The sequence below is a fragment of the Rhinoraja longicauda genome, chromosome 6 (assembly GCF_053455715.1).
Source record: "Rhinoraja longicauda isolate Sanriku21f chromosome 6, sRhiLon1.1, whole genome shotgun sequence".
NCBI lineage: Eukaryota > Metazoa > Chordata > Chondrichthyes > Rajiformes > Arhynchobatidae > Rhinoraja > Rhinoraja longicauda.
This window is the reverse complement of record NC_135958.1, coordinates 11,291,414-11,315,550: the sequence shown is the minus strand read 5'-3', so window position 1 is coordinate 11,315,550 and position 24,137 is coordinate 11,291,414. Positions and strand designations below refer to the sequence as shown.

Here is a 24,137-nt window from a genome sequence, read left to right as displayed (position 1 = left end):
ATACGTACTTCCAAGTGGTGCATTGATCGTTTATGTAGGAATGGAACGATCAGATGCTTTAACAGTTTCCCTTTTGGTTATTAAATGGAATTTAGAGAGGTTTACATACAGTTACGAATATTCATCTCTCTGCTTTCCATTTTAGGTTCCTCTGTCGGCACAGCCTGGGGAGGAATCCAGCCTGCCTGAACTCGCACTTGTCCAGATCGGCTGATAGGAGTGGGCTTTATCGGGACTGTATTATTCCCATCTCGGATATAAACAGAGTGACTTGAACATCGCCCACTGTTCGGGATTGATCAGAGTGGCATACCAGTTTTAAATCTCGTTTCATTGTTCGTTTTCTTCTGAATACTCCAGAAAGGTTTTCTATCGTATTCAGGGCAGCGGGGAGAGCCGCTGCCTCACAGCGCCGGAGACCCGGGTTCGATCCTGACCTCGGGTGCTGTCTGTGTGGGGTTTACACGTTCTCTCTGTGCCCGCCCGCGTGAGTTTTCTCCGGGTGCTCCCGGTTTCCTCCCGCATCCCAAAGACGTGCAGGTTTCTGGATTAATCGGCCCTCTGTAAAATTGCCCCCTCGTGTGTGTGGGGAGTGGATGCGAAAGTGGGATTACATGAAACTAGTGTGAACGGGTGATCGATGGTCGGCATGGAATCGGCGGGCCGAATGGCCTGTTTCCATGCTGTATCTCTAAACTCACCCAGTAAGTTGGGTTGCCCACTGAACGATCTGCTGCCCCACCATGTTTCATGGAGAGAGCCACCCGAACCCTGGGCTTAAACCCACTGAAAGAGCAAGCAGATCAAAGAGGGGTCTTTGCTGGCTGCTAACCTTTCACCATTGTGTCACTGCTAAAGCTTCTATTAATTCCAATGTTCACTTTATCCAAAAAGTTTCTTTATTTTTTATTTTGAATGAATGCATCCCATTCAATGTGGGTATCACACTTGAGATAATCACCTGGTCCTAGGTCTTTGTTCAGAGGGGATTCAAGCATCGTTCTTGCTGGGCTGCTAATGAGTCAAAGCCTTTGCCAGACACAGCTCAATATCTCCTATAAAAGCCTTCACTCATTATTTTCCCAGTCCGTTCCCACAGCCTGTATACCCTGCCTTGACAGCTTAAATATAACACGGCACTAACATTCGGAAACGGCATTCGAAATACTATTTGATCTCATAATACTTGCTGCTGAAATGATAATTGCTGCAAGCTGTAAAAAAAATAAAAAATACATTTCAATCACCATAAGGTATTATCTCAGCCGATGAATTCTGAACCAAAAAGATACCTTTAAAATAGCCCCATCTGCTCACTGCCACAGTTCATAATTCCTTTCAGCTAACATAATCCAGTTTGATTTGTTCAGCAGATAAAATTCAGGCCACTTCTGCCCTTTATAGAAGGAACATAATACCAGCCTTTATTCAGCAACAATGCAAAATAATGGGATTGGAATGTGCAAAATGACTGGTTCTTAAATTACTGTGACACACAGAGGCTTAAAACAAGCTGTGGTTTAATGTAAAAAATCATTAGACATAAATTACTAAAGCAGTGTAGCATTAACAAGGTCAGGCCAAGGCTGTTTATGATGTTTTTCAGATGAAAACTGTTTGGCCATATCTCAAGCTTTCTGTCGTTTTACTGAAATTGCCAGGCATCAAATAAACAAGGTATTGTTGCTTACAATGTTTGACATTATAGTCATAGCTCTATCTAAAAGCTAAACGACTAGGTCATGTTATGTTCGGAGATCAGGCAGCAGAACATGTTTTTTGGGTAATGTTTTTATCTGGATGGAGTGTCCTGATTTAATAGCTCCCCTGATGTAGGCTCTGTCATGCCATTTCACTTAGAAGATGCTTTAGAGATGCACATTTCATGTGGGGTTTTGCAAAGAAAAAATGACGTTCCAGTGTTGTCCGGTGACAAAGCCAGATGACAGTAATGTGTCACAGACAGGGATTGCAAATGTATTATCCTTCTATTTAGACAGGAGTGACATCCTCCTACATCTCAGGAGATAATGTCACACAGTCGCTGAGCTTATTGTGCCTGCTATACAGTCAACAACATTGACATTGTTAGCCGGCGCGCTGTAAATATGGAGCCCCAACACATTTGGGTGCAAAGCGAACCACAGACATTCATTTCAAAAGCAAAATTTGTTTGGAAAACAAGTCACTTTTGACCACAGTATGAAAAACGGAGGTGGAAATCTGAGCCCAGAATGTGGAAGAGAAGAATTCTTTCAACAATTCATTTAAAAAGCACGTTTCTCTGGTTCTGTGAACTAAATACCACTAAGTGATAATATTTACCATTTCACCATCAGAAGCTTTGATTAATCCTGCTGCAAAACTGTTCAGTTAACCATTTATTACCCTGGAAAGGTGAAAACTACTGTGCTTAAATCATTTCAGAACCGATTGCCCGTTTTATTTTATGTTTTGAAAGGCACCCGGACAAATGGAGGATTACAGTCATTGCAAACAAGCAATTAATCCATGCCAGCCTAGCTGCATGCTTAGCAGTGTTTAAATTCAATGCTACTGTAATTGCAAAAAAATGTTTTAAAATGCAACTATTTCCATGGTAATGTCTTGCAAATTGAAGTATTGCTCTTTGTCCCTGTGGAATTTGGTGTGATGTTTTAATGTTGGTCATGATAAACATTTCCCAGCAATTAACAACCTTGCATTCCATCATCCCCAGACTGTTATTGTTCCCCATTGAGGCTTATCGGAGTGGTCAGATGACTGCACCAGTAGAACTACTGTCTTGCTGGAAATGTCATTTCTACTTCTCTCAGGCCACTTGCTCACAGCCATTGACGCTGTGAATCGGGAACCTTCTCCCTCGTCGAATTTCATCCACAGTTCTGTTCCGTGGGAAAACCAGGAGAAGGGTCTCAACCCGAAACACCACCCATAGCTTCTCTCCAGAGATGCTACCTGACCCGCTGAGTTACTCCAACATTTTTGTGTCTATCTTCGGTGTAAGCTAGCCTCTGCAGTTCCTTCCTCATAACCCCACTGCAAAAACACAGACTATTGATTTTCCTTCATTGATAAACACCGATCATCGTATCTTCCAAACATTGCATCTGGGAGAGAGCTGCTTAAAACACTTTTACAATCAGTGTACGTGTACAATATAATCACGATTTTTGAACAATTAGTTTCGTTTTAGTTTAGTTTTGAGATATAGCGCAGAAACAGGCCCTTCGGCCCATCGAGTTCGCACCGGCCAGCAATCCCCACACACTAACACTATCCTCCACACACTAGGGACGATTTTTCATTTACATCAAGGAAAACCTACAAACCTCTGTATTTTTGGAATGTGGGAGGAAACCGAAGATCTCAGAGAAAATCCACCCACGTAAAACTCCGTACAGACAGCAGCCGTGCTCGGGATCGAACCCAGGTCTCTGGTGCTGTAAGCACTGTCAGGTAGCAACTCTACCGCTGCGCCACCGTGCTGCCCTGAAGCACATTGTGGTTATCAGGGACCATTGGTCCCCAGACCCAAGACCAAGTTATTGGAATTGGTACAGAACAACAATATATTCATTCTGTTTCCAGGATAGCCTTGAAAGACATAGAAAAATATAAACAAGGAAACATAGAAAAATAGGTGCAGGAGTAGGCCATTCGGCCCTTTGAGCCAGCACCGCCATTCAATATGATAATGGCTGATCATCTAAAATCAGTATCCCGTTCCTGCTTTTTCCCCATATCCCTTGATTCCTTTAGCTCCAAGAGCTAAATCTAACTCTCTCTTGAAAACATCCAGTGAATTGGCCTCCACTGCCTTCTGTGGCAGAGAATTCCACAGATTCACAACTCTCTAGATGAAGATGAGTTTTTCCTCATCTCAGTCCTAAATGGCCTACCCCTAATTCTTAAACTGTGACCCCTGGTTCTGGACTCCCCCAACATCGGGAACATTTTTCCTGCATCTAGCCTGTCCAATCGTTTAAGAAATCTATAAGATCCCCTCTCATTCTTCTTAATTCCAGTGAATACAAGCCCAATCGACTCATTCTTTCATCATATGTTAGTTCCGCCATCCCGGGAATTAACCTGGTGAACCTACGCTGCACTCCCTCAATAACAATAATGTACTTCCTCAAATTAGGAGATCAAAATTGCACACAATACTCCAGGAGCGATCTCACCAGGGCCCTGTACAACTGCAGTAGGACTTCCTTGCTCCTTGTGTCAAATCCTCTTGCTATGAAGGCCAACATGCCATTAGCTTTCTTCACTGCCTGCTGTACCGGCATTTCAGTGACTGATGTACAAGCACATCCAGGTCTCGTTGCACCTCCCCTTTTTCTAATCTGACACCATTCAGAAAATAATCTGCCTTCCTGTTCTTGCCACCAAAGTGGATAACCTCACATTTATCCACATTATACTGCATCTGCCATGCACCTGCCCACTCACTCAACTTATCCAAGTCACCCTGCAGCCTCATAACATCCTCCTCACAGCTCACTCTGCCACCCAGCTTTGTGTCATCCGCAAATTTAGAGATGTCACATTCCCTCATCTAGACAATAGACAATAGACAATAGGTGCAGGTGGAGGCCATTCGGCCCTTCGAGCCAGCACCGCCATTCAATGTGATCATGGCTGATCATTCTCAATCAGTACCCCGTTCCTGCCTTCTCCCCATACCCCCTTGTTAATGTATATTGTAAAGAACTGGGGTTCCAGCACCGGGCCTTGCGGCACCCCACTAGTCACTGCTTGCTATTCTGAAAAGGACCCGTTAATTCCTACTCTTTGCTTCCTGTCTGCCAACCAGTTCTCCATCCATGTCAGTACCCTACCCCCAATATCATGTGCTCTAATTTTGTACACTAATCTCTTGTGCGGGACCTTGTCAAAGGCTTTTTGAAAGTCCAGATACACCACATCCACTGGCTCTCCCTTATCCATTCTACTTGTTACATCCTCAAAAAATTCCAGAAGATTAGTCAAGCAGGATTTCCCCTTCATAAATCCACGCTGACTTGGACCAATCCTGCCACGGCTTTCCAAGACACAATCAAAAGGCTTGTTAAATGACTGAGGAGTCTATCAGACATTCATGGATTAAACGATGCCTGTTCTGCAGAAATGATTTTCATATAAAGCCTGCCGTCATTTAGCCTGCTTGGAGGATTCTGAATAGATTCCTTGTATCTACTGCATCTATACTGCTCCATGCATCGTTTACAAAGTATGAAAGTAATCATTTTGGGTGATACACCCCAGATACGTCAACTTGCAAGAACACATTAACTTTCAAATGAACAGAACTCTGCTCCTGTGGGCACCAGAGTGCTCGGTAACACTTTCGTTTATGTCTCATTAATAACTGGGATATCACATTCCTATAGTCCCTGGTAACTGCGGCCAGACCAATACACTTCCCACAGAGGCAAGTTCACATTTGCTTACACACCCGTTTAAAAAGGTCAGCTTCCGTGTTAATAAATATACAGTAATAATGTGGTGGAGGCATTGATTTATACAGCACGGAAATGGGCCATTCGGCCCGCCATGTCCATGCTGACCTTTAAGCCCACCTTCAGACATCCTATGTGACCTGATAAGTACATTGTGTATCTATTTGGTTTTTTTTAATTTATTTATTTTCCGGTCAATACAATACAACAGATTGACCATACAGTTGTGAAAGTTAAATAGTACGAAATCATTGTATCAAAAATAAAACAATATAATCACACATGTAACGTCACCCATTCCTTCTCTCCCGAGATGCTGCCTGACCTGCTGAGTTACTCCAGCATTTTGTGAATTAATCACACATGATATTTTCTGACCGAATAAAAAAGGCGTAGGCAGAAGCCAAAGCTTATTGTGCCTACCCTTAATACTTAACAAAATATAATTAAAAAAACACGACGTCATAAGTCAGAAGCAGATAAACAAAACATAGAAAGAAACACAAATATAGTCAAGAACCATCATTTCTATCATGTCAATCATTTCTCAGTGGTGATCACATATTTTGTATCTTTCAAATATAACATTTTTGAACATTTTCTTGAATTTACACATATTACTACACTCTTTCAATTCATTGTTGCAACTATTCCATCAATTGACCCCTTTAACAGTCACACATCTATTTTTCACATTTGTCCTTCCCTCTTTTTTTCAAACATATAATTTCCCCTGAGTGGATATCTGCACTTCCTCACTGAAAACAAACCTTGGATACAGTCAGGAAGTGTTCTTTCTTTTGCTCTAAACATTATTTGTCGAGTATTAAAGTCTACTAGGTCCATAAATTTTAGGGCATATGATATGCCTTGCCTGTCTAAATATCTGTCAGTCTGAAGAAGGGTCACGACCCGAAACGTCACCCATTCGTTCTCCTCAGAGATGCTGCCTGTCCTGCTGAGTTACTCCAGTTTTTGTGTCTATCTTCAGGTTAAACCAGCGTCAGCAGTTCCTTCTTACGCACTGTCTAAATATCTCTCAACCACAGATGATCCCTCCATCTCCTCTAGTCTCAGATACCAACCACACTCTATGTAAAAAATAAAACCCATCAAAACTCCTATTTCTCGCCTTAAACCTATGTTCTTAGGTTTAAGGTGAGAAATAGGAGTTTTGATGGGTTTTATTTTTTACATAGAGTGTGGTTGGTATCTGGGACCAGAGGAGATGGAGGGATCATCTGTGTTCTTGTGTTATTGATAACCCTCCCATAAGTAAAAGATTCTAACTACCTGACTGGTGAAAGGCTTGGATAGAGTGGATGTGGAGAGGATGTTTCCACTAGTGGGAGAGTCTAGGACCAGAGGCCATAGCCTCAAGAATTAAAGGATGTTCCTTTAGAAAGGATATGGGGAGAAATTTCTTTAGTCAGAGGGTGGTGAATCTGTGGAATTCTTGGTCACAGATGGCCATGGAGGCCAAGTCAGTGCATATTTTTAAGGTGCAGATTGACAGATTCTTGATTAGTACAGGTGTCAGGGGTGATGGGGAGAAGGCAGGAGAATGCGGTTGAGAGGGAAAGGTAGATCAACCATGATTGAATAGTGGAGTAGACTTGTTCCCTGTGGCTATCAAACTGTACAGTCATGGGGTAGACTGAGACTGACTCCCTCCCCCCCCCCCAACCAATCTTTGCACATCCCCAATCCTTTCCACTCATCACTTTAATTTCACGTTTCATGTATTTTGTGTTTTTATGACGGTTGGCAGATCAATTTCCCTCCTGGGATAAATAAAGTTTTATCGTATCGTATCGTATCGTATCGTATCGTATCATATATTGCCCAGGTGGTCCCTCCATGGTGACTATTGTGTGGTACATCAGAGACAGTACCTGGTACAGGTGTGATGTTGGGTACAGTACTGCCCATGGCCCAGGTGTTCCCTCCATGGTGACCAATGGCTAATCAGAGACAGTGTGACCTATGGGATAGTCCACTCCAATCACAACCTCAATCACATATCACCTCTGCAACGCAACAAGATCTCCCACACAATTCTGGAACTCAGGAGATAATTCCAGACCTCAAAAGATAATTCCGGAACTCAAAAGATAATTCTGGAACATAGAGAAATCCAGTTTATCCTCAGTGGGAATAAAACATCTCTTGAATAACAATTGCAGATTGAAATTTATATTTTTCTGTATGATGTGGTGTTGGTGATTTACCCTGTTTAATTCCCCACTGACAGGAACTTTCAGAATATCCACGGTTTAAATAGCACAGCAATATTTCAACCCAAATATCAGATCAGAGACAAGCCAAACATCTATATACTAAAACTCTTGTTTGTTTGTTTGTTCCTGAACTACTGCCAAAATGGTACACGACAGCACGACAATCTTAGGCCCACCTTACTCACCATCGTCCATTTGGTGCTGATGGAGGAAGTTTCATTGAAATCGGTGTTATATTTTAAAAGTTATTCACATTTTAAAGTTTAAATCTATCTCCTAGGGAGGGAGGGGGAGGGAGGGATGGGGGGGGGGTGGAGGGAGGGGGGAGGGAGGGAGGAGGATAAGGGGGGGTGGAGGGAGGGGGGAGGGAGGGAGGGGGAGGAGGATAAGAGGGGGTTGAGGGGGATGGAGTGGGGGGGGGAGGAGGGGATGGGGGAGGGGGAAGGGAAGGGGGGAGGGAGGCAGAGGGGAGGGGTGAGTGAGGGGGAGCGGAGGGGGGGCATGGGGGGGACAGGGGAGGAGGGAGGAGAGGGTGCTGCACCAATGCAGGAGAGGTTTGGGCCCAATGGGTCCACTTGGTCTAGTATATATATATATATATATACTATCACTTATCACTTGTCTTGCTGCAGACAATCTTGAATGGAGTGGTGGTCATACCGTGTCGTATTCCTCTCTCTACCTGCGTCGCTTCACAATGCGGTGGTCTGTTTTCGACACAGTCGCCCGAACAATAACTGTGATTCACTGCATTGAAAGGTTGCTGCCCAAACCTTTTTAACTTGAGAATCCATTATGAAAAATTCATTTTGCACCTAATCTCCCTCTTCTCCCTTGCACGCACATGGAGCAGATGGTGAGGTGTTGTGCATTGGAAGGTAATAAATATAGTGTAACTCTCTGAGAACAAATGATAACCGGGATCCTTCCAAGCATATGAAAGACCCATAATTCATGGGTCCTGCGGGGGCAAGCAAATTGTGAAGGTCCCTGACAATGTACGAACAAACCCTTTATAACAGCACATTTTCAGTGGGCTTTTCTGTCTGGTTTGTGGTTTGCCGTGGAGTGTGTTGACACGAGGTAGTAACAGGGTGCTGTAGACAGTTGCCGGAATTTTCCCCACCATTCACCATCCAGTGAAGGGGCGGGTAAAAGTGGACCATTCTATCCTCTACACCTGACTGCTACTTGCAGAATAATCACACAATGTGCATACTTAACACAAACCTGTTCCAATATTAAATATCCCACCGTCCAACCATTTCAGCCCAGTTGAGTAAACTCATGCTGCAGGCAGCTTCCAACATTAATAATGCCATAAGTGATAGGCGAAGAATTAGGCCATTCGGCCCATCAAGTCTACTCCACCATTCAATCGTGGCTGATATATCTCACCCTCCTAACCCCATTCTCCTGCCTTCTCCCCATAACCACGGACACCCGCACTGATCAAGACACCCACACCGATTTTTACACACCTTAAACCCTCAATTCATATTCACTTTCTTCATTACATTTCAAGAGAGAGTTAGATTTAGCTCTTAGGGCTAAAGGAATCAAGGGATATGGGAAGAAAGCAGGAACTGATTGTAGATAATCAGCCATGATCATATTGAATGGCGGTGCTGGCTTGAAGGGCCGAATGGCCTACCCCTGCACCTATTTTCTATGTTTCTATTACTGGCATTCAGTCAAGGGGCTCGGGGGGGGATGGGGTGGGATCGGGGGCAATCTAACTTTGGACACCAATGCTCAATGCTTGGGTAGGTGGAGATGGGATCATTCAGGGTTTCAGGTTTATTGTACCGAGGTGCGGTGAAAAGCTTTGTTTTGCATACTATCCAATCACATCAGATAATACTACACATAAGTACAATCGGTTCAAACTCAAGTACAATAGGTAGAGCAAAGGGGAAGATACAGAGTGCAGGATGTAGTTCTCAGCATTGTAGAGATAATGTCCAATGTCCACAGTGAATTGGAGAGGAGCCTAACGGTCCTTCCATGAGCTGGGGTACTGTCCCATTCACCTCTACCCCATTGCGGACATTGGACTTTGTCTCTGGAGCTGATGCGCTACAACGCTGAGAACTATATTCTGCACTCTGTATCTTCCACTTTGCTCTACCTATTGGACTGGAGTTTATATTTATGTGTAGTATCATTGGATTTGTTTGGATAGCACACAAAACAAAGCTTTTCATTGTATCTTGGTACACGTGACAATAATAAATGCAAACTTAAACCTAAACCATGAATGTTCCCACCTCCAAACAAGGATCGCAATGTCTGTGGTGCAATGTCTGTGGTGCAATGTCTGTGGTGCAATGTCTGTGGTGCAATGTCTAACTGTACAACTCCTCCCCCTTCTGTCGTGGGGTAGACTGAGAAGGACACACCCCCCCTCCCCCCACCTCCCCAATCTTTGCACACCCCCAATCCTTTCCACTCGTCCTTCTTTGTGTCTGTTCCTCCCAATGTCTTGATTTAGATGCGCCTGATCGAGGCTCTCTTCCCAATATTGGCACGAACTCTGCAGCTATCAATGCGATTATGCTGTCGTGTTTGTGATCCTTACATTGTGGAACTGACACCAACCTTGGGACTTCTCCAAACACACAAACGACTGTAGTGAATGGTGTATACGCCTCCACCGGCTACATTGTCTTACATCCTTTGTCACTGAAATCCATGGAAAGTAGTGGAATTGGCAAGAACTTAAGGTGGTAAATTTGACATTGGTTGGCAGCACTGATGACTGGACAGCAGTTGTGGTCACTCCACACTTTCAGCCTCATGGAATATTCACACATGGAGCATAGAACAGTGCAGCACAAGAACAGGCCCTTCGCCCCACAATGTCCTTGCAGAGCATAAATCCAAGACCATTATTTATCTGCCCACACATAATCCATATCCCCCCATTCCCTGCATGTCCATGCACTTATCTAAACCTAAACTTATCTAAACTGAACTGAAAACATGAACTAAACTGAAAAGCAGATTAAGCACCACTATCGCATCTGCCTTTCCTGTGCTGTACTGTTTTATCTTCCATCTTCTACGTTTTATCTTCTACGTTCTATGTTCTATTACTGTGGTATTGGTATAGACTAAGCATCAACACCTTTCATAAATACTGATGTACCCTGACATTATAAAAGCATTTACTGTTTACCAGCAGGTAGTGAATTGTTTAACATCACTTTCAGGGAAACTGATCTTTGGAATGGAGTGGGAAAGCTTGTGTTGTGTCACCAGTTTGACAATACGGGCCACCGTGGAACGTTACATTGAATTAGTTATTGTACCCCGTTATGCAAGTCCAAGATTGACACTGTTTCATGACATTAAGATTCACATGTTGATGCCATGTTTCTCTGTCTATGTGTGTAGTGTGCGCATGTAGTGTGTGCATGTTTTGTGTGCGTGTGTTCCATGAGTGTGTTCTGTGTGTGACGTTTGCGTGTGTTGTGTGAGTGTGTTGTGTGCGTGATGTGTGCGTGTATTGTGTGAGTGTGTTGTGTGCGTGTGTTGTGTGCATGTGTTGTGTGCATGACATGTGCGTGTGTTGTGTGAGTGTGTTGTGTGAGTGTGTTGTGTGCGTGTGTTGTGTGAGTGTGTTGTGTGCGTGTGTTGTTTGAGTGTGTTTTGTGCATGACATGTGTGTGTGTTGTGTGAGTGTGTTGTGCGCGTGTGCTGTGTGAGTGTGTTGTGTGCATGACATGTGCGTGTTTTGTGTGAGTGTGTTGTGTGCATGACGTGTGCGTGTGTTGTGTGAGTGTGTTGTGTGCGTGACATGTGCGTGTGTTGTGTGAGTGTGTTGTGTGCGTGTGTTGTGTGTGTGTTGTGAGCGTGATGTGGGCGTGTGTTGCGTGCGTGTGTTGCGTGTGTGTGTAGTGTGCGTGACATGTGCGTGTGTTGCGTGTGTTGTGTGCATGTGTGGTTTTACTGGAACCACATGAAAAAGATGCATAAATTCTCATACTTTTTTTATCAGTTCTAATGTGCTTTGGAACTTCTGAAAGGGCAGTCTAAATGACCCTTCTTACATCATCACAAGTTTATCTGGTAATTTTGTACAAAGAGACCACCACACATTTGATTTCATTATGTTCTTGTTGTCGGTCATGAAATTGATGATGTGACAATGATCCTTTCCCTAATAAAGCGCGCTGAGACAGAAGGAAGTGTGCAGATTGCCCGTGCTTGATAACCACTGACAGTAACTAGTGACAATTCAGCTGTCCTGACTGAAACATAGAAACATAGAAACATAGAAAATAGGTGCAGGAGTAGGCCATTCGGCCCTTCGAGCCAGCACCGCCATTCACTATGATCTTGGCTGATCATCCAAAATCATTACCCCGTTCCTGCTTTCTCCCCATATCCCTTGATTCCGTTAGACCGAAGAGCTATATCTGGGTTACATGGCGACCCAGCACATCAGTCGTTTACGTGCAATTGGGATTCTTATGCAAAGCAGAGGAAACGTTTTGGTTTAGTTTGGTGATACAGCACGGAAACAGGCCCTTTGTCCCACCGGGCCCGCACCTACCAGCGATCCCCGCACACTAACACTACCCTACGCACACCAGGGATAATTTTACATTTATACCAAGCCAATTAATCTACAAACCCGCACGTCTTTGGAGTGTGAGAAGAAACCGGAGCACCTGGAGAAAACCCACGCAGGTCACGGGGAGAACGTGCAAACTCCATACAGACAGCACGCGTAGTCGAGATCAAACCCGGGCCTCTGGCGGTGTGAGGCAGCAACTCTACCGCTGCGCCACCCTGAATGAGGCCGTTGATGAAGGTTCTGCGAGAATGAACATTAACCTTCACACCCAGAAGGTCACGTCCCTGACCAATCATTTCTCCCCAAAAAACCCAACAGTGACAGAGACCAGTTTTGTCACCTTCACGGTTTTAAGCATCGAAACACGGTTATTTCATCCACAGCAGCCTGAAGCCTCCGAGGCCCCAATCTAATATATTAACTAAAAAAAATATCATTCTCAGTCAATGTCACTTTAGAAGAGCAAAGATAAATCAGAAACAAATCTATACCTGCAACCAGAGTCAGATGATAGTGAAACTGGCCTCCGATTGGTGGTCAGGTAAATTAATGAAGAACAAACAAAATTATACATCAATGCATGAAATCAATGCTGTCAGACTGGGCTGAGAGTAGATATCTACAGTAATGGACAACAAACTTGTATCGATCCGATAGAAATTTAGTATCATAAATACACAATTATATTCACACAGATTGAAGCATAAAATACATTTCTGTTCTTTGATTTCCATTGTTGATGGGATGGGATGTAGACCATTGCTTGCAAGGCCGGTAGATGTTACCCACCCACACGTGCCCTTGGGAGTAGATGATGAAGTGACAGAGTTGTAGTGTGGGGCAGGGGGGGTCCAGGCTTTATCTACAATGATCATGCTTTCAAGTAGGGATGGTGGAGGATGTTTCCACTTGCGGACGAGTCTAGGACCAGAGACTCAGAATTAAAGGACGTTCCTTGAGGAAGGAGAAGGGGAGAACTTTCTTTAGTCAGAGTGTGGTGAGTCTGTGGAATTCTTTGCCACAGAAGGCTGTGGAGGCCAACTCAATGGATATATTTAAGGCAGAGATAGATAGATTCTTTATTAGTACGGGTGTCAGGTTGTGGGGAGAAGGCAGGAGAATGGGGTTAGGAGGGAGAGATAGATCAGCCATGATTGAATGGCGGAGTAGACTTGATCACTTATGACCTTATGAAGTTATGATGGAGATGAACGCAGGGTGGAGTGAGTGATGGACCATGTGAAGGTGAGAACAGGGTGGAAGTTGATAGAAGAAGTTAGGGACTTCTTGAGTTCTGTATGAGTGTGGATCCCAGCATTACTGCAGCGTCGGTATGCTGGAGTAACTCAGCGGGACAGGCAGCATCTCTGGAAAGAAGCAACGGGTGACGGTTCAGGTCGACACCCTCTTCAGCCTGCTGCAGAAGTCTGAAGAACTTCCTTCTCTCTAGAGATGCTGCCTGACCCACTGAGTTACTCCAGCACTCTGTGAAACGTCACCTATCCATGTTCTCCAGAGATGCTGCCTGACCCGCTGAGTTGCTCCAGCTTTGTGTGTCCATCTTGGGTTTAAACCAGCATTCCTTCACCACTGTGGCATCAGTGTGCTGGACTAAGTACTGAGGAGGGGGCCGAAACTGAACTGAAACCAGAAATATTCCACAGTTTCCACAAGAAGACAGGTTTCCAATCATCTGCATCCCTGGTCCTTCCTGAGTGGACATCATTGTTTTGGGAGGTGCTGTCAGAGTGGCCTGGGTGACTTTAGTTTAGTTTAGTTCAGTTTAGTTCAGTTGAGAGATACAGTGCAGAAACAGGCCCTTCGGCCCACTGAGTCCGCACCGACCAGCGATCCCCACACATTAACACTACCCTACACACAGTAGGGACAATTTTCATTATACAAAGCCAATTTACCGACAAACCTGTACGTCTTTGGAGTGTGGGAGGAAACCGAAGATCTCAGAGTAACCCATCGCAGGTCACGGGGAGAACTCCGTACAGACAGCACCTGTAGTCGGGATCGAACCTGGGTCTGTGGCACTGAAATCGGTACAAACGCTGCAATCATGGGGTGGGGGGTGAGGGGTTGGAGGTATGGGGGCTGGGGTGGGGGAGAGGGGTGAGGGGTTGGGGGTATGGGGGCTGGGGTGGGGGGTGAGGGGTTGGGGGTATGGGGGCTGAGGGTTGAGGGGTGAGGGGTTGGGGGTACGGGGGCTGGGGTGGGGGAGAGGGGTGAGGGGTTGGGGGTATGGGGGCTGGGGTGGGGGAGAGGGGTGAGGGGTTGGGGGTATGGGGGCTGGGGTGGGGGAGAGGGGTGAGGGGTTGGAGGTATGGGGGCTGAGGGTTGAGGGGTGAGGGGTTGGGGGTACGGGAGCTGGGGTGGGGGGTGAGGGGTTGGGGGTGAGGGGTTGGGGGTATGGGGGCTGGGGTGGGGGGTGAGGGGTTGGAGGTATGGGGGCTGGGGGTATGGGGCTGGGGGGGTTGTTGGGGGTGAGGAGTTGGGGGTATGGGGGCTGGGGTGGGGGGTGAGGGGTTGGGGGTATGGGGGGCTGGGAAAGGGGTGAGGGTGAGGGGGGGGTGAGTAAATATTTAGGGTGTAGGAAATGTTGAAGTGTTATCCTGAATGACTCTATGAATGTGTTTACCTTGAGTGTTCTCAGACAAAATGGAGCCCAGGCAAGCACACTTGAAATACTGAAGACGACTGCAATTATCTACATATTGATTAGAGGCGCTGTCTTGCTTCTTGAAATGAATAATAATTGTAATGAGGAATCTATATTGGGAATGGGCAGGCACTGTGCCCATGGTGTTAAATGCTGTCAGTGTGTTGCACGCTGCCTCTGTAATTCATTCCATTGATTTCAAGACAATAAATATCAGCAGTAGCGTACACCTCCACCCTGTACCTGAAGCCCAGACCCTTCCTCTCCACCATCGCCCTCAATCTGCTGGCTGACGCCCAAGAATATCTCCCTCAACCCCAGCTCTTTCACCAGGTCGGCACGGTGGCGCAGCGGTAGAGTTGCTGCCTCACAGCGCCAGAGACCCAGGTTCGATTCTGACTACGGGTGCTGTCTGTCCGGAGTTTGTATGTTCTCCCCGTGACCGGCGTGGGTTTTGTCCGGGTGCTCCTGGTTTCGTCCCGCACTCCAAAGACATACGGGTTTGTAGGTTGATCTGTATACTAAAACTCTCGTTTGTTATCTTGTTTGTGACTGAACTTCAGCCAAAACGGTACACGATAGTGCAACAATTTTAGGCCCACCTTACTCACCATTGTCACTTGAGTGATAATGCAAGTAGTTTTATTGAAATCGGTGTTATATTTTTTAAGTATTCACATTTTAAAGTTTAAAAGGAGGGAAGGGGGAGGGGAGGAGGGAGGGGGGAGTGGGGGAGAAGGGAGAGGGGAGTGGGGGGGTTGAGGAGAGAGGGGAGGGCGGAGAGGGGAGGGTGCTGCACCAATGCAGGAGAGGTTTGGGCCCAACGGGTCCACTTTGTCTAGTTATCTATAAAATCGTCCCTTGTGTGTAGGATAGTGCTAGTGTACGGAGTGATCGCTGGTCGGCACGGACTCGGTGGGCCGAAGGGCCTGTTTCCTCTAAAGTCTATAAACAAAGATCAGATACGTAGCCATGGGAACTGACATGGGCCCATTCCACACCTGTATCTTTGTTGAGTGCATGCAAGAGGTACTATTACTGTCCACTTTGGGCACCCGTCCCTCCTCAATCTCCCTTTGCACTACATTCATGACTGCATTGTAGTTGTTTCCTGCACCAATGTTGAGCTTGACAAGATCACCACCCATTTCAAACCCTACACTTTCCTTTCTGGTTCTCCTTGGAGATAGATTAGCAACAAACAGTGCGGCCATGGTGGCACAGCGGCAGAGTTTCTGCCACACAGCGCTAGCAGCGCCAGAGACCCGGGTTCGATCCCGACAACAGGTGCTGTCTGTACGGAGTTTGCACGTTCTCCCCGTGACCACATACCAGATTTCTCTGAGATCTTTGGTTTCCTCCCACACTCCAAAGACATACAGGTTTGTAGGTTAATTGGCTTGGTGTAAATGTAAAAGTGTGTGTAGGATAGTGTTAATGTGCGGGGATCGCTGGTCGGCGTGGGCTCGGTGGGCCAAAGGGCCTGTTTCCGTGCTGTATCTCTAAACTAAACTAAACTAAACAGTGATTCAAAGCCAAAGACATGCAGTGCTGGAGCAACTCAGCGGGTTCAGCAGAACATGGATAGGTGACATTTCGGGTTAGTCCAGCATTTTGTGCCTTTTTGTAAACTAGCATCTGCGACTTCATGTGTTTCCAGTCATTATAGCTGACAGACTTCCACAGCTATCTGGGCTGTATTCCTTCACACTTTCCCTCCTGTAAGAACTGTTTTCCCTTCTCCCTGTTCCACTGACTCTGTTGCATTTGGTCTGTAAACAAGTCTGTCCACAATAAGCTGACCTATGAACGTTTGTCCTGGGCCAAATTAGTCCTGGGCATTGATGCGATCGATCGTAAAGAATGCTCTTCAACACCTCCGCTACCTCAGCAGATTGAGGAGATTCAGTATGCCAACGAATATTCTCTTAAACCTCTACAGGTGCACCAAGGAGAGCAGATTGAATGGTACCAGAAAAGCCTGGCCTGGCAACTCGAATCCCCAGTGATGAAGGAGGCTACAGAGAGTGGTGGACACTGCCCAGACCTGCCCGGCCCATCACATGTACTGACCTCCCCACCATCAAAGAGATCTACAGAGAGTGGTGGACACTGCCCAGACCTGCCCGGCCCATCACATGTACTGACCTCCCCACCATCAAAGGGATCTACGGGGAGTGGTGGACACTGCCCAGACCTGCCCGGTCTATCACAGGTACTGACCTCCCCACCATCAAAGGGATCTACGGGGAGTGGTGGACACTGCCCAGACCTGCCCGGTCTATCACAGGTACTGACCTCCCCACCATCGAAGGGATCTACAGAAAGAAAATCTAATATCTGCCTCAAAAAGACAGCTAATGTCATCGAGGACCCAACCTCCCCCCTCTACTACCATTGAGAAGGTGCAAGAGCATGAAAACCCAGACCTCCAGGTTCTAGAGAAGTTTCTTCCCAGCAACTATCAGGCTCTTGAACACTGCACAAAACCAACCTCAATCCTACTTCACCTGTCATGATCTATTATGATCATTGTTTTTGTTGTACAGTTTGCTTTGGTTTTGCACGATTATAGTTTGGTTACCTATTATTACTGATCATTAATGTATCGTCTTATTGATTATTATATATTTCTTTGTGCATTGTTACATTTATGGGCCTGTTATGGTGCAGCAAGTAATTAGGTCTTATTGCCAGTGCATCTTTAATCAGAATTTACTGGACTTTATTTTGCATTAAATGTTGTTATTCCCTTTATTCTGTATATGCAATGGCAGATTGTACAGCTCTCTCTCATTTTTCACTCGCAAGTAGCAACAGTTCTCACATCAGTCCATCAGAGGGTGCTCTCAACGTTTCTGACCAGCTCCACACAACAATAAAGCAATCTTAATTCACTGAAAGGTTATTGTGGCATTTATGCAAAATGGTGCCTGTCCACACACAGAAAGGTGTCCTTCCACGGCCAAACCACTATTGTACACAAATCTTCACTGCAACCAGCAAGAGCCACAACTATTTCTAGTCACTCTAGACCCTCTGAATTGAAAATATTTCACTGTAAGAAAACAACCAATTTCTCCTCCTATAAATTCATTTTCTGTGTGTGGATTTCAAACCAGATCTATTTCCAGCATGTGATCCATTTTCTTAGCTTCTTGTTTGCAATAACCGAACTTAAAGCATATCGTTTTACATATAACAGGCAGCTAATTTTGTAAAAATATTACTCAGGCACAGCTGTTGGTAACTGCTCTTAACAGCCATGTGATTTAATTAGAGCATGGCATATCAGATGGCCCCAAGACTGGTTTCACTAACCTGCATTTTTCTGATCCCTTGCATTAGTCAGAGCTGTGATCCCATCTTCCACGACACATGCTAGGTGGTGGTCCGAGTTTGCAGCTAAACAAGTCACAAAGAGTCAAGGAGTAAGCAACATTGCATCATCGCAAACGAAAGTATAACTTCAGAGAAGTTTTAAGCTTTAAACATAACCCTTTATCAAGCTTAGTTTAGAGATACTTCACGGAAACAGCCCTTTTGGCAAAAGTCTTTGAGTCCACGCTGACCATCGATCACCTGTTCACACTAGTTATCCCCCAGTTTCTCATCCCTACTCACCAGGGACAATTTACAGGAGGGCCAATCAACCCACAAACCCGCACGTCTTTGGGATGTGGGAGGAAACTGAAGCACCCGGAGAAAACGCCCACGTAGTCACGGGGAGAACGTGCAAACTCCACACAGACAGTGCCCGAGGGCAGGTTGGCATCCCGAGACTGTGGCGCTGTGAGGCAGCTGCATTACCTGCTGCGCCACCGTGCCACCCATAAATAGTATAGTACCGGTCAAATTCTGGGCACAAATGACTGGAACACAGCCTGAAATATCCCAAGGGACTGCTCAGGAAAGAAACTAAAAGAGAACTTCACTGCAATGCCAAAGGTCCTCACTAACACACACTGTTCCCACACAGTGTGTAAACGGGGGGAACTGTAGTTACATATCACCAAGATAGATGACACAAAATGCTGGAGCAATTCAGCGGGACAGGCAGCATCTCTGGAGAGAAGGAATGGGTGATGTTTCGGGTCGAGACCCTTCTTCAGACTGGTTAGGGATAAGGGAAATGAGGGATATAGAGGGTGATGTGGAGAGATAAAGAACAATGAATGAAAGATATGCAAAAAAGTAATGATGATAAAGGAAACAGGCCATTGTAAGCTGTTTGTAGGGTGAAAACGAGAAGCTGGTGCGACTTGGGTGGGGGAGGGATGGAGAGAGAGGGAATGCCGGGGCTACCTGAAGTGAGAGAAATCAATATTCATACCACTGGGCTGTAAGCTGCCCAAGCGAAATATGAGATGCTGTTCCTCCAATTTGCATTTAGCCTCGCTCTGACAATGGAGGAGACCGAGGACAGAAAGGTCTGTGTTGGGAATGGGAAGGAGAATTAAAGTAAGATCAAGGAAATGTAGAATGGTTCATTGTTGGCTGAGGGGAAGGTGACAACGAGGTGGACAATCAGCAAAATTTTATCAGGAGGGCAGTGAAATTAGTCAAGTTTCAAAACTAGTTACTCCAGCATTTTGTGTCTGTCTTCAGTGTAAACCAGCACCTGCAGTTCCTTCCCACACACTCCGTTACATCCCACGTATGTTTTTATAAAGTGCGATGTTACTGGGTCCACAATAAAAGCCCAGCGTCGGACTCTGCTGCCACTGTTCAGCGTTAAGGCCGACGCATGAATTTTAATAAATGGCAAACAGATATATATTTATCAGAGCGCATTCTGTTGCCATGGTTTCCGGCTTAACTAGCCACAGGCAACACAGAGCGGTTGTTGTCAAGTTTTAATATTAAAAGTTTACGACTGAAAAGGTTATAATTAATCTTGAATTATACAAAAATACAAAGAATTCTTCTTTAACAAAACCATAAACACCATTTTTAATTAACAATTGCGCTGATTCACTCCACTTTACTGCGCGATCTGACTGGTGTGATTTTTGTGAATGTTTCTGTTATTATTTCAAATGCAGTTAGATGTTACTTACACTTTGACAGGAACCACCATGCATTTTTGAGTTTAGCTTATTGTCACGTGTACCGAGGTACAGTGAAAAGCTTTTGTTGCACACTAACCAGATAGCAGAAAGACGATACATGATCACAATCGACCCATTCAAAGTGTACAGATATATGGTAAGGGAATAACGTTTAGTGCAAGTTAAAGCCAGCAAAGTCCAATCAAGGACAGTCCGAGGGTCCCCGAGGAGGTAGATAGTAGTTCAGAACTGCTCTCTGGTTTTGGTAGGATGGTTCAGTTGCTTTCTTTTAGGATCTTTTTAGCAGAGATACAGCGCAGAAACAGACCCTTCGGCCCATCAGGTCCGCGCCGACCAGCGATCCCCGCACATTAACACTATCCCACACACACCAGGGACAATTTACATTTGTACCAAGCCAATGAACCTACATACCTGTACGTCTTGGGAGTGCGGGAGGTAACCGAAGATCTCGGAGAAAACCCACGCAGGTCACGTACAAACTCCGTACAGACAGCACCCGTAGTCGGGATCGAACCCGGGTCTCCGGTTCTACAAGCGCTTTAAGGCAGCAACTCTAGCACTGCGCCACCGTGCCCGGCCCTGCTGGGAAATACGTGGTGGTTTTCAACTCTCCCATAGGACATGGCGACTCCACTGATGAAGCACAACTTTGCAGCGAGCTGTGACTGACTGAGCCTTTGCATGTGGGCCGCGAAGATCCATAGAAGAGAGAACATAGAACAGAACAGCACTGGAATATCCGTGCTGAACATGACGCCAAGTTAACTAATCTCTGCCTGTATGTGATTTAGATCCCTCAATGCCCTGGATATCCATGTGCCTATATAATAAGCGTCTTAAATGCCACACAGTTAAGAAGATAACATCCGCAGTTCTGACTTGGGAGTGCTATTCTTCCCAGCTGTTATCAGGCAACTGAGTCATCCTACCACAACCGGAGAGCAGTGCTGAACTACTATATACCTCATTGGTGACCCTCGGACTATCCTTGATCGGACTTTGCTGGCTTTACCTCGCACTAAACGTTATTCCCTTACCATGTACCTGCACACTGTAGATGGCTCGATTGTAATCAAATATGGTCGTTCCGCTAACTGGCTAGGATGCCACAAAAGCTTTTCACTGTACCTTGGTACACGTGGCAATAAACTGAACTGGACTGAAACTATTTAAGTGGGAGATCCGGGCCATTTTATGCATCAGGAACTCACGCACTACACCCTCATAGTGTGGCAAAAGATAAACCAGACCTGGTCTTGGCCTACATAACCATCACTAGCAACACACACAGCGACCATGGCCCAGGGACCTACTGTATGCCACTGCTGATGTGTGTTATGAATGATCACTCTCTAAATGTGGGCACACCAGGCACCTTCAGTGCAGTGATAATGACCAGAGACGATGTTTAATGACGTTAGATATCGCCAGTGCACCAACTAGATTTACATTTGTTTGAAGAAGTAATCTGGAAATGTCTACATCAGCTTAAGAGAGCAGACAAAGTCTGAAGGAGGGTCTCGACTCGAAACGTCACCCATTCCTTCTCTCCAGAGATGCTGCCTGTCCCGCTGAGTTAATCCAGCATTTTGTGTCTACCTTCGATCTAATCCAGCATCTGCAGTTCCTTCTTACACATTCTTCTGCTAGGCTGTCGGCAACGTAGTTTACACAGGGTCCCTGTCTAAGCATCTAGAATGGACACTCAAACCACATGCATTCTTAGTGCCTTACACAGCCTCATTGTGAGCACAAATCCAAGCATGTATTACCTTAAATCCTATATAAATACAACCATTATAACTCTGAGCAACGGGATATTGCCGTGGCGAGACTGCTCGTATTTAAGGTGACAATCTTAAGATTAAAAAGCATTGGATGAATAGTGTATAGGTTTCTTTCATGATGCATTATTAATTTTAGTAAGAGATTGTTAATGAACTAGTGGCAAGGAGGCATCTGCAGTTTGAACGTTTCCCAGTGGGATCTATCTTGGCAAGTTCCCATGCCGGGCGTGAAAGCAGATTCTTCAATGCTGAAACTTCACTACACCTCCACGTCCATTGTTATGATTAGTTTACACTTACTTTGATATAAATGACAGGATTTGCATGTGGCAAAATTCGGGAGAATATTTTTGATATTCCGGAATAAACTGGTGACAAAAGAATCCGCACAAAATGCTGCGTTGTTATTGTAATGCGGAGCGGAGCTGTCACAATCACAATGTGAAGCTTTGACAATGCCTTATCTAATTGTGATTTGTTTCAAGTTACAAGCAGACATCTTCTGAAAATCTGTCAAGTTTCAAAAAGTTGCTGAGTTTTTTTTTTGAGGTAAGTGCAATTAACATTAGCATAATAAAGAACCATTGCGGATGGGTTATTTGTCTTCCTATTTCCCCACGTATATGTATAAAGCCGGATACAAAAACAATTACAACAAGGTGAAGGCTTTTCTTTTAGAAGGAAGAGACAGAACAGGGCGGCACGGTGGTGCAGAGGTAGAGTTGCTGCCTTACAGTGCTTGCAGCTCCAGAGGCCCGGGTTCGATCCTGACTACAGGCGCTGTCTGTACAGAGTTTGTCCCTTCTCCCCGGGACCGCGTGGGATTTCTCCGGATGCTCCGGTTTCCTCCCACACTCTAAAGACTTGTTGGTTTGTAGGTTAATTAGCTTCGGTAAAATTGTAAAATTGTCCCTAGTGTGTGCAGGGTCGTGTTACTGTGCGGGGATTGCTGGTCTGTGCGGACTCGGTGGGCCGAAGGGCCTGTTTCCGCGCTGTTTCTCCAAACTAAACGAAAATCAAACTTTTGTATTGTAATTAATTTATTAGCCAAGTATGTAAAAACATACAAGGAATTTGATTTGCCATACAGCCATAACAAAAAAAGCAACAAGACACACAGCTGCATAAAAGTCAACATAAACATCCACCACAGCGGCTCCCCCACATTCCTCACTGTGATGGAAGGCAATAACATCTTATCTTCTTTCCTCCTTATTCTTGGAGCAGTTGAACTATCTGCAGTCGGGGTGATCGAAGCTTCTGCCATCGGGGCGGTCGAAGATCCTGCAGTTGGAGCTCCCGAATCAGCTCCTAACCAACTCTTGCACCATCCTGACTTGGCAAGATATCGGTCGTCATTCATTGTCATTCGGTCTAAACCCTGTTTGAGGACCATCGGGCAAACCCGTGTCTCTGGAGCTGCATTCGCTGTAAGGCAGCAACTATACCGCTGCGCCACTGTGTCGCCTATGTGTCAGTCGGACAGAAAATACATAATACTCACTCAAACTCAAACTCAAACTTCTGGGGTAATTCAGTGGGTCAAGCAACTTCACTGGACGACATAGAGAGGTTAATTAAGGGCCCCGACCTGAAACGTCACATATCCATGTTCTCCAGAGATGCTGCCTGACCCGCTGAGTTACTCCAGCACTCTGTGAAACGTCACCTATCCATGTTCTCCATAGATGCTGCCTGCCTGAATGGCTGTGATGACTTGAAGGGTCAACTGGCCTTCTCCTGCACCTATTTTTTATGTTTCTATGTTTCTATGAACCGCTGAGTTACTCCAGCATTCTGTGAAACGTCATCTATCCATGTTCTCCACAGATGCTGCCTGACCTGCTGAGTTACTGCTGAGTTACTCCAGCACTCTGTGAAACGTCACCTATCCATGTTCTCCACAGATGCTGCCTGAGCACTCTGTATCTATCTTCAAGACAGAGGGGAAAGTAGATCAGCCATTCAAAGAAGGACCGTACAGTATGTATGTTTGTCGGACTTGTGAGGTGAATAATATTACAGAAACTAACTTGCCTGTGGTCATCTCCACAAGGTGGGTACTCATTACCCGGTGAAGGACTGTAATCTCTTTAACTTTAGACTCAACCGATTATCCACACAAATATAATTCTTTGAAAAATAATCAGTTTCAATCAACTCCATTAATCCTACAGCGGCCCAACAACAATGATTGCCATTAAATGGTTTCAGAATACAGCAGCTAATGGCTGATTCCTTTCATCTCCAATCAGCGTTGCAAACAAGCCCAGCTTCCAGGAAATATCCGCCCAACACATCGAGGAAAGTGCAC

General features: G+C 45.4%; 1 protein-coding gene across 4 annotated transcripts in view; it reads right to left on the bottom strand.

Moving 5' to 3' along the window:
• The window catches only part of znf536 (zinc finger protein 536), a 429,810-nt gene that overhangs the window by 51,914 nt on the left and 353,759 nt on the right, over positions 1–24,137 (bottom strand). For all 4 annotated transcript variants that reach the window (XM_078400451.1, XM_078400450.1, XM_078400452.1 and 1 more), the window contains one exon: positions 18,283–18,366. In XM_078400451.1, coding sequence (XP_078256577.1) covers positions 18,283–18,366 — 84 coding nt within the window. The remainder of the gene's footprint in view (positions 1–18,282; positions 18,367–24,137) is intronic.